This window comes from Nicotiana tabacum, chromosome 6, assembly GCF_000715075.1.
Source record: "Nicotiana tabacum cultivar K326 chromosome 6, ASM71507v2, whole genome shotgun sequence".
NCBI classification, from domain to species: Eukaryota; Viridiplantae; Streptophyta; class Magnoliopsida; order Solanales; family Solanaceae; genus Nicotiana; species Nicotiana tabacum.
In genome coordinates, this window is record NC_134085.1 from 160,216,680 (window position 1) to 160,228,286 (window position 11,607).

Here is an 11,607-nt window from a genome sequence, read left to right on the forward strand (position 1 = left end):
GAAGCACATTCTGGCTCATGTGGAGCACATCAATCTGGTCTTAAGCTCCATTTTCACATCAAGAGGATGGGCTACTACTAGACGACAATGATGAAAGATTGCATGAAGCATCCCAAAAGATGTCAAGCATGTCAATTTCATGCCATACATCCACCAACCTCCAAAGCCTCTTCATCCAACTATAGCTTCATGGACTTTTGATGCATGGGAACTTGACATTGTTGGACCACTTCCAAAGTCATCAAAGGGATAGATGTATATATTGGCTGCCACAGACTACTTCTCTAGATGGGCTGAAGCTGTTTCACTCAAGGAAGTGAAAAAGGAAACTGTTGCTGATTTTATCAAGTCAAATATAATTTTTAGGTACAGTATACCAAGATGCATAATCATTGATAATGGAACGCCATTTGACAACAAGCTCGTAAGGAGTCTATGCGAGAAGTTCGGTTTCAAGCAACATAAGTCTTTAATATATAATGTACCTGCTAATGGCCTTGCTGAAGCTTTTAACAAGACGCTTGGTAACCTTTTGAAGAAAGTTTTTGCAAAGAACAAGAAAGACTGGCATGATAAAATTAGTAAAGCATTGTTGGCATACTGGACAACCTTCAGAACTGCTATACAAGCAACTCATTACTCTTTGGTGTATGGCATTGAAGTAGTCCTCCCGTTGGAGCAACAAATTACATCGTTGCGGATTCCAATCCAAGAAGGACTCACATCTGAAGAGAATGCTCAACTTCGCCTAGCAGAGTTAGAGGCATTAGATGAGAAAAGATTGGAAGCGCAACAAAAATTGGAGTGCTATCAAGCTCGACTAGCAAGAGCCTTCAATAAGAAAGTGCGACCACGATCATTCCAAGTGGGAGACTTGGACCTAGTTGTTTGAAGACCCATAATCGTCAACAAATGCATGGGTGACAAGTTTACCTCAAAATGGGATGGGCCATATGTTGTGATGGAAGCCTATTCAAGCGGTGCATACAAAATCGTTGATAAGGATGGTCTTAGAGTTGGTCCGATTAACGAAATTTTTTTGAAGCAGTACTTCCCATGAAAGTCACGTGACACTTCTCGAAGCATGAGCCTAAACTGCAAGTCATGATACTCCTTGACGCATGAGCCTAAATCGCACGTTGCTGCACTCCTCGAAGTACGAGCCTAAACAGCAAGTCCTGAAGCTCCTTAATGCATGAGCCTAAACTGCATGTTGCTAGACTCCTTGATGCATGATCCTAAACTTCACGTTGCTATACTCCTGGCCTACATGAGTCTTAATTATTTACGGCCCAAAAAAATCCAGATAGGTTGAAAACCTCGCGAGAGGCTTCCTAGGCGGAAAAAAAACTCACCTCTCTGAACTATGTTATGACTTGATCCTCTTCATCAAGGTACATAGGCATCTTAGAGTTTTATTCTAAGTCCAGTCGCATGAGTTTTAGAAAAATAAAAGTTCGTTGTCATGGGATCATCACATTAACTCTTCCAAGTGTAGAGGCCCATATATGTGAGGAAAGGAAGATGATTTGTGTTGAAGTATAAAAGATGTTTTATTGTTTCATTAGTACAAAAGTTGATACATTCAAAAATGTAGAGACAAAAGGAACTAGACATTTTTCTATACAAAAGCCTAAATCATGAAGATGATTGTAAACTAGGCTTTGTTGCTGATGCGTCTTGAATGTTTTTCCAAGTCTGTATGATGTCTCCACATTTAATACCATTCTCGATGTATGTCTCTTGTGTTCAGTAGTTGTGATGATCTCTTGACCACATATCTTGTTGTTAGGCCTCGAGCATGATAGTTTCCTTCTCTTATGCAAGTGTTGGTTGAAGGTCCCATATATGAGAAGTCGTATCTCTTGAAAAACCTTTAATCACCATGGGATCCTCCATTGATGAACTTCAAGACTATCAACAAATCAAGTGCAACAGTTGGTGAAAGGGTGACTCTGCATCTTGTATAACACCTCAGTATGACATCTGCAAACCTTTGAGCTTCTTTGCGAGTCTGCAAAATATAAATAAATAAAGAGATAAGATTTGGGAAGCATGATACCTAAAGTTAATACATGCAATACTATAAAGTCAATTTCAAGAAGAAAAAAAACGTTCGTAGGACAACTCAAAGAGCATAGAGCTGGAAAGCAAGCTCAACAGACGACAGGATCAATTTTGGAAAATTATTGTCGTCCATCTGGAAGACGTTCTGCCCAAAACATTATATATGTTGTATATTTAGATGTCTAATTTCCAACAACACAAACCATTGGCAATTTGGAGGCTCCTAGCTCAAGATATAATTTTGTTTTACCAGAACTACACGAATCTGAAAGCTTACTGCAGCTAGGTCGCGTTTTGAGAATTTTTTGTTTCCAGCCCAAAAGAAATTTTGCGATAAAATTCATATGTGATGCATAAATATGAGTTTCTAACAGCGCAAACGGATCGCAATTTGGAGATTCCTAGCTCGAGATATGAATTTTTTGACTGGAGCGCACAAAGCTGAAAAGAAGCAAGGCAGACGTCTAGATCAAATTCAAGAAATTGTTGCGGCCAATCTGGAAGGTATACTTCTGTGATATTTTGAGGATTTTCTTATCTTTGAGTCTTATTTCCAGTGGCACAAATGGCTTGTGATTTTGATGTTCCTAGCCCAACATATGAGTTTCTTTATCTAGAGTGCGCAAATCTGAAAATCAAGTGTGGCAAATTTCTGTAGCAATTTCAAAATATTATGGCGGACGTTCTGAAAGTATTTTTTCTATGGTATTTAAAGATATTGTAGGTCTTGGATATTTCTTTCCAATGGAACAGATGGCTTGTGACTCCGACATATGTAGCTCGATATGTGAATTTTTCCACAAGAGCACATAAAGCTGAACAACAAGTTCGGCAGACAGATGGGTTAATTTGGGGAAATTGTTGCGGCTAATCTGCTAGGAATCCTTCCATGATACTTTGAGGATTTTCTTATCTCTGAGTCTTATTTCAAGAGAAATAGACGGCTAGTGATTTAGATGTTCCTAGCTTGAGATATGTGAATTCTAATGACAATACACAACTTTGTAAACTCGAAATATCAGACATTTATATCAGCTTCAAAAGTCGATTTCGGCTAGTCCTCAAGGAATTTATCAGTGGATTTTAATTTTATCGAATGTAGCCTTTAAAGTCTTAATTCTTCAAAAGCAAGAAGCTCGAAATTTCATCACACCCACGTCAAAGAATGAATAGTTTTGCAGAGATGTGCCAAGTACTTGCTCGTCGAGGATGGAAAGGACTGCTCCAAGTAGTGTCAATTTCGCCAAGTCGCAAGAATGAGATTTGCCACATGCTCATTTGCAAATAAGAACACAGTCACTCCAACTCCAAGCCTCTTATGCGCCAATACGCAAGAATCATGAGTTGCATCACATGCGCGCTTGCATAAAAGAATACGGTCGCTCCAACTCCAAGCCTCTTCCGTGGCAATCCACAAGGATGAGAGGTGCCACGTGCTCGCTCGTCAAGGATGGAATACGGTCGTTGCAATCCGATCTTTTCTCACCGAAGCTCTGATACCATGTGAGAATGCACGGGAGAAAAATCTTATTAATTAATTAAAGTGTTGTACAACCCTATTTATATACAGTGATTACATAATAATAGGTATCTACTTCCCGATGTGGGACACTATACAAGACTAACTACTTAATACTTCGCCTCAAGACGATGCATATAAATCATATGTACCAAGCTTATTACAGATGTAACTAATACGAGAATCAGTAAGAGACTTAGTGAAAATATCTGCTAGTTGATCATTCAAATTTACAAACTTTGTAACAATATCTCCTGAGAGTATCTTTTCTCTGACAAAGTGACAGTTGATCTTAATATGTTTAGTCCTCTCATGGAACACCAGATCTGATGCAATATGAAGAGAAGCTTGATTATCACACACCAGTTCCATCTTGTTGATTTCTCCGAATTTCAACTCTTTGAGCAACTGCTTGACCCAAACTAACTCACACGTTGCCATAGCCATGGCCTGATATTTGGCTTTGGCACTAGATCGAGCAACTACATTCTATTTCTTGCTCTTCCAAGAGACCAAATTACCTCCTACTATAACACAATATCCAAACATAGAACGTCTATCAGAAGGTGATCCTGCCCAATCAGCATCTATGTACACAACAATCTGCTCGTGGCCTCGATCCTCATATAGTAACCCTTTTCTTGGAGCTGGCTTTATATATCAAAGACGGTGAGCAACTGCATCCCAATGACTATCACAGGGAGAATCCATAAACTGACTTACAACACTTACCGGAAAACAAATGTCAGGTCTAGTCAACGTGAGGTAATTCAATTTGCCAACCAACCTCCTATATCTCGTAGGATCTCTAAGAGGCTCCCCCTTTCCAGGCAGAAGCTTCGTATTTGGATCTATAGCAGTGTCAACAGGTCTGCAACCCATCATTCTAGTCTCCTCAAGAATGTCTAAGACATACTTCTATTGTGCAATAACAATACCAAACTAGATTAAGCAACCTCAATACCTAGAAAATACTTCAATCTGCCCAGATCCTTAGTTTGGAAGAGCTAAAAGAGATGATGCTTCAGATTAGTAATACCATCCTGATCATTGCTAGTAATAACAATATTATCAATATAAACCACCAGATAAATACACAGATTAGGAGTAGAATGCCAATAAAATACAAAGTGATTAGCTTCACTATGCGTCATGCCGGACTCCTGAACAACTGTGTTGAACTTACCAAACCAAGCTTGAGGGGACTGTTTCAAACCATATAGTGACCTGCGCAATCGGCATACAAGACCACTAGACTCCCCTTGGGCAACAGAACTAGGTGGTTGCTCCATATAAACTTCTTTTTCAAGATCACCGTGGAGAAAATCATTCTTAATGTCTAACTGATAAAGAGGCCAATGATGTACAACAACCATGGACAAAAAGAGACGAACAAATACTGTGAGCACGTGATTTTTGTTTTGCGCGACAGTCGCTCCAAAAGAATAAAAATTGGTCCTGCTGTACAATTTTGGATTTCTGTACGGCACTTTGTTGATTTATTTGTGACTTTTGCCCGTTTTTATTTATTTATTTATTTAAAACAAAATACAAAAAATGTGTGGGTCATGCATAATTCGAACCGTAATCCGGTCGTTAAATAGAAAATCATAAATAGGCATCTTCGTCCGTGATTTTATTTTTTGTTTGATTTTACCTGTTTTGAAATATTTTAGTGTGTGTGTGCAAATAATTGTATTGAGTGTGTTTTAATTTTAATTTGATTTTTTCTTTGCTTAGTTTTGTTTTTAAAATAAATAAGAAAAAGAAATAAAAATAATAAAAGAAAAAAAGAAATCTCTCTTCTTCTTCCGGATTGGGCCAATTTATTAAAATTGGCCCAAACAAACAATGCCCAAACCAAGCTTGCCCGGTCCAGTCCAACCTGATACCCAGGGTGTCCAAACGATGCCGTTTTAATCCAGTTTGATCCAGGCCGTTGATCTCAGATTGATCAACGACCAAGATCACATTTCCCATACCCACGAACAGAACCCGACCCGTTTCCACCCGGACCAACCCAAACTCCCTTTAGTTGAAACGACACCGTTTCCCCTAGGCCTTTAGATCCAAGCCATTGATTTCAGTTGATCCGACGGCTGAGATCTACCCACCTATTCCATATATAAGCCTATAACCTTACCATGCCCCCCATCTGATACCCCAGCTCCCGTCTTCAACCTCATCCCCATCAAACCCTAGAGCCGCCCCTATATCCTCCACCATGAAAACCGGCGGCATGAACGCCGGTGACCTCGCCCTGAACACCATAGAACCCCCTCACCACCCTGAATATAGACTTGTTGACCGTTTAGTTCGAATCATCCTCTAAGTCCTCGAATCTTCATTTGAAGATTCGAGTCAAAACTCGATCTACACCGTTTAACCCCAGCTTCCCACCAGACACTCCCCAGACCCCCCTCGTGACCAAACCATACTTGGTTTGGTCCGAATCTGATCAGGGAAGCATGAATCCCAGATCTGAGTTTTGGAACTTTGTAATTCTTCGTCACTGGTTCGTGTTTTATTCGAGCCAAAGAAATTAAGGCCTAATGGACCTTAATCGAGGTGTTTCTCATCTGAGAAACACTTCGATTAAAGTCCGTTCAGCCTTAAGAAAGGTCTGTCCAAATCCGAGTTCAAAACTTTTGATTTTTCGAGTTTTAAGGTGAGTTTGCTTTCTTTCCTTTACTTGTTTTAGTCCGTGTGATTTGTTTTAAAAGCTGTTCATGATTGTTGAAGTCTGTTTTGTTTTGAGTTTCTATTAATTGTGTCCTGTCTACTTTGCCTGAACCCTTGTTGTTTGATTAAGTGTCATTTTCTACTTGTCCTGATAGTGTGTATGTATGTATTTGTTGAGCAATTAGTTGAATTCCAAATTTGTACTGATTAACTGATTCCTCGAAGCACAATTCTGCTCAGTCAATGTAATGCGAACCTTGTTGATACTGTTAAATGTCTGATTTTTGGTTACGATTGTATGAGTTATAACTAGTATAGTCGAGGCGACAAATGTCGTCAATTAATTTCAGTAGTTCAAATGTTAACGATTGCACCTGTTGCTTGCTGCAACTTTGTTTGAATCAAAGTAAGGATCAAGTAGGTTCACTTATAGTTGCTATATTTGAATCTGAGGGTAGATTGTTAATTGAAATCTGAGTTGATGGCATGTGCACTTGTGCACAGCATGTGCACTTGTGCACAGCATGTGCATTGTGCACAGCCTGTTTCCTGCATAAAAGGACTTTGGATTTAAAAATGGTTTGACAGCATGTGCTGTCAGACTACATCCTGCTGCCCATGCTTGCTTTTAGTTAATAAAATGGGAAAGTTTAAGCCTGTCAGGGGAAGGATGGGGTTTAATACTTAATTAGCTAAAGTGGAACTGAAAATGGAAGGCACATGGGAGGGGTATGTTGATATATTCTAAACAGGCTGTTGAAAGGGGTAAGGTTAAGGCTTATAAAAGAGGGAGGTCAGAAAAACCCAAGGATTAGAGGTTAAGAGGACACAGATACAGAGGGAGGCACACGGTGAGGAAATTTTGAAAGAGAGAGCTGAAATACATACAAATAGATACACACAGAGCATATAGGAGAATTGGAAAGAGAGAGAAGGTGATACACATTGAGTGATATACACACACACACACATAGAGATAGACATTGACAAGAACAGAGTAATTTGAGAGGAGAAACTTTCAGGAGAGTGAAGTTCTGGAAACAGAAAACTGGAAAAGAATTTTTGTCTGATAACTCAAACAGACAAACTAGAAATTGCTTTCTTTCCTGTTGTTTTGATTTCACTGAATCTGGGCCTGTTTGTGTAACACTGTTTTCCTCCAAATCCCAGCTGAGTCTGCTTGGTTGTTGTTATCTTACTCGAGGATTGGTCTAGTTGAGTATTTCAGTTGAGGTCTTGATCCCACTCCAATTGTTTCGTGTGTTGTTGTTGCTGCCATTCTGTTCCCTATCTCTGCTGCCATTCAATGTCCTGCTGCTACTGCTAGTCCTGTTCCTTGCTGCTGCTGATTTCCCCATCTTCTCCTTCTTCTCCTTTGCATTTTCAGTATTTCCAGGTACACATTTCGAGTCCCATCTTGGTGTTAACTGTAACAGTTCGAAAGCATGAAATGAAAGGAGTTTTTGAAGAAGTTCAAATGTCTGTTTGTAATGTTCATGGTCTATGGATTTCTCTGTATAAATTGAATAATGTGTAATTCAATAGCAGAAAAAATCTAGTTAGTTAATACTTAACTGAGTTTAGCCTCTTGTATCTTAGTTTATAGTTGTTTGATGACATGAGTTAAGTAATAGTACAATACGTAGAATTGTACAAATATTCGACATAGTAACTGACCGGATTCCCGTTTAGCTATAATGATATGCATAGGATAAAATGCTTCCACTTTCACAATAATGCTCTGTTTTATTTTAGTTTCTTTCATTAGAACCCGCTAGGCAGTATATAGGAGCACGTTCGAACCCCCGTTGGTAATAATGCCTAGTAAGTTAATTCCCTTAATCCCGCCTAAATAAGTCTAAATTCGATTCAAGAGATGTTTTGGATATAAGCATAGCATTTTGTCATGTAATTTCTTCGTCAAATTAGAACATTTCTCATAAAGTATGATTTTCTTTGCTTTTATAAATAATTAATCAGAAATCAATAAGAATTAGGCCTAAAGCATATACTTGAATCAACATGTATCTTCCTTTTTATTTTAGACTAAACATAACAAAGATGTAGTCATCGAAGATTTATCCTCTTTAAATAAAATGAGACGAGCCTCGACAAAACAAAAATACACAAGCTGCGGGGCCCTCTAGATGCATATACTTAGAATTCGGGACAGGTCGTTTTAGCGAATTTTACGGCCTTCCCAAAATAACAATACGCTAGTTGCTTTAGGCGCGCCTTTAATAAATTACATTCTTAAACTTGGGTGCGCATTGATGTGACCCGAATCCAAATCTCAACGGAGTCGAAATGTGTTAACAACTATGGGTGCATTGATTGTGACGTGGTTCGAGATGCAATTTCCCGACGTTGCAATTCTATAAAAACAAATGATAATAATAAAAGCGGTTTAAACTTAATAAAAGCACATAAGTCACAACATGTATTTAAATCAGATATTTTAGCCATTATAACAATTTAAGCGACCGTGCTAGAACCACGGGATTCGAGGGTGCCTAACACCTTCCCTCGGGTCAACAGAATTCCTTACTTAGAATTTCTGGTTCGCAGACTTCATTTGGAAAAGTCGAATATTTTCCTCGATTTGGGATTCAAGATAAACCGGTGACTTGGGACACCAAAAGCCAAACCTTTCCCAAGTGACGACTCTGAATTAAATAAATAATCCCATTTCGAATATTGTCACTTAAATTGGAAAAACTCCACCCGCGCATTTAACCCTTCGGGGCCGGGCGCGCAAAAAGGAGGTGTGACAAATACTACTTTAGCCACAGGAGAGAAAGTGTCACTATAATCAAGCCAAAAATCTGAGTGTATCCTTTTGCAACAAGACGAGCCTTAAGCAGATCAACCTGGCCATCCGAGCCAACTTTGTCCGCATAAACCCAACGACAACCAATGGTAGACTTACCTGAAGGAAGAGGAACAAGCTCCCAAGTTCCACTTGCATGTAACGCAGACATATCTTCAATCATAACATGTTGCCATCCTGGATGAGATAGTGCCTTACCTGTAGACTTAGGGATAGAAAGAATGGACAAAGATGATATAAAAGCATAATGAGGTGATGACAGATGATGATAACTTAAACTGACATAATGGGGATTAGGATTAAGTGTGGATCGTACACCTTTGCGAAGTGTAATTAGTTGACTAAGAGGAGACAAGTCCACAGTAGGTGCAGAATCTGATATAGGACGTGAATCACCTGGGCCTGATGCTGGACGTGGATGGCGATGATAAGTCAAGAGCGATGGAGCTACAACCGGAGCTGTAGATGGTGGAGCTGGAGTTGTAGAGGAAGATGAATAGGATATAGTGACTGAATCTCCAAAAGATGAAATTGGTAGCACCTCAGAAATATTTAAGTGATTACCTAGACCTATGAAGTATGATTGGGTTTCAAAGAAGGAAACATCAGCGGACATAAGGTACTGCTGGAGGTCAGGAGAATAGCATAGATACCCCTTTTGCATTCTTGAGTAACCAAGAAATACGCACTTAAGAGCACGGAGAGCTAACTTATCTTTTCCTAGAGTAAGATTATGAACAAAACACGTGCTTCCAAAGATACGGAGTGGAAGAGAGAACAAACGCAAGTGGAGAAATAGGACAGAGAATAGAACTTGATTCTGGATAACTGAAGATGACATACGATTAATAAGATAGCAAGATGTAAGAACTGCACCTCCCCCCCAAACGCAACGGAACATGAGATTGTATGAGTAGGGTATGAGCAGTTTCAATAAGATGTCTATTCTTTCTTTCAACTGCCCCATTTTGTTGAGATGTGTACGGACAAGATGTTTGATGAATAATCCCAAGAGAGTTCACAAACTGCTGAAATGGGGAAGACAAATACTCTATGGCATTATCACTATGAAATGTGTGGATAGAAACCGCAAATTGATTTTGAATTTCAGCGTGGAAGGTCTGGAAAATAAAAAACAACTCAGACCGATTTTTCATCAAAAATATCCAAGTGCACCTGGAATAATCATCAATGAAACTGACAAAATAGCAGAATTCCAAAGTAGAACTGACCCGACTAGGACCCTAAACATCTGAATGGACTAAAGTGAAAGGTGACTCTGCTCGATTATCAAGACACTAAGGGAAATGAGAGCGGGTATGCTTACCGAGCTGACATGACTCACACTCTAAAGTGGACAAGTGAGATAAACCAGGTACCATTTTCTGAAGTTTTGACAAACTGGGATGTCCCAACCGTTTATATAATAAATCTGGTGAATCGGTAACAAGACAAGTTATTGAAGGAAGACAAGATGTGAGTCCATGTAATTTTGCAAGGATAAGGTGATAAAGTCTATCTGATTCACGCCCGGTACCAATGATCTGCCCCGTAATACGTTCCTATATAAAAACAAGATCATCAAGAAATAAAACAACGCATTTAAGTGATTTTGCTAAGCGACTAATGGTTATAAGATTAAAAGGACTACTGGGAACATAAATAACTGAATCTAAAGTTAAGGAAGGAAGTGGGATTGCTTGACCTATTATAAAAAATATGATCAGATGCACCTGAATCAATGACCCAAGACTCAGAGGTTGAAGATTGGGAGATACAAGTCACGCTACTATCTATTTGAACTACGGAAGCTATCCCTGAAGATGTCTATTTACATGCTTTGTACTGAAGGAACTCAATATAATTTGGTAGAAACTATCTGGATTGGATTCAATGAATTAGATCTAACGGGTTGTGAGTTAAAGACTTCTGATACGAATGCCATTATAATGTTACACTAGAGAATACTAAACTGGTTGGAATTTGATTCAAACTTGAATGAAAAGACTCGGAATAACCTCCTGAGTAATCTGTCCAAAAAAATTTCGTCGGAAAAATCACTGTAGCTGCCGGAAAGTTAGTTAGTTGCCGGAAAATCTCAAAGTGATTGGAATAAAAAGAATAAGGTAAGGGTAGGCTCGGAATTACTAGGTGATCTGACTATTCAATAGGAATTTTTCCAAAATCTGGCCGGAACAGGTCTCACGCGCCGGCGCATGGGTCAGATCTTGTCGGATTTTTTTTTTCCTTTTTCGGCGTATGAGGGCGCATGGATGTGAGTTTTCCGGTGGGGTTGACTTGGATTTGGTCGCCTGAGGAGTTTTGTGGTGGTGTTGGTTTTTGCACAGCACCAACGGAAAGTGATTTGTTTGCGGACAGCCTTCTAAGTCACCAGAAAATTACACGGCGATGATGTCTTTCTTCCCGGAAGTCACTGGAATGATGCACAGCGATAAGTTTCTCACTAATGCCCTGATACCATTTGAGAAAGCACGGGAGAAAAATATTA

The 11,607-nt window shown here is 39.3% G+C and overlaps 1 protein-coding gene across 1 annotated transcript; it reads left to right on the forward strand.

Annotated features, from left to right (window-relative positions):
* The first annotated feature begins 253 nt into the window (after window positions 1-253).
* On the forward strand, window positions 254-892 carry LOC142182140 (uncharacterized). Its single transcript, XM_075256118.1, has one exon. It carries the CDS (start codon window positions 254-256, stop codon window positions 890-892), a length of 639 nt encoding a protein of 212 aa, XP_075112219.1.
* Window positions 893-11,607: the final 10,715 nt, after the last annotated feature.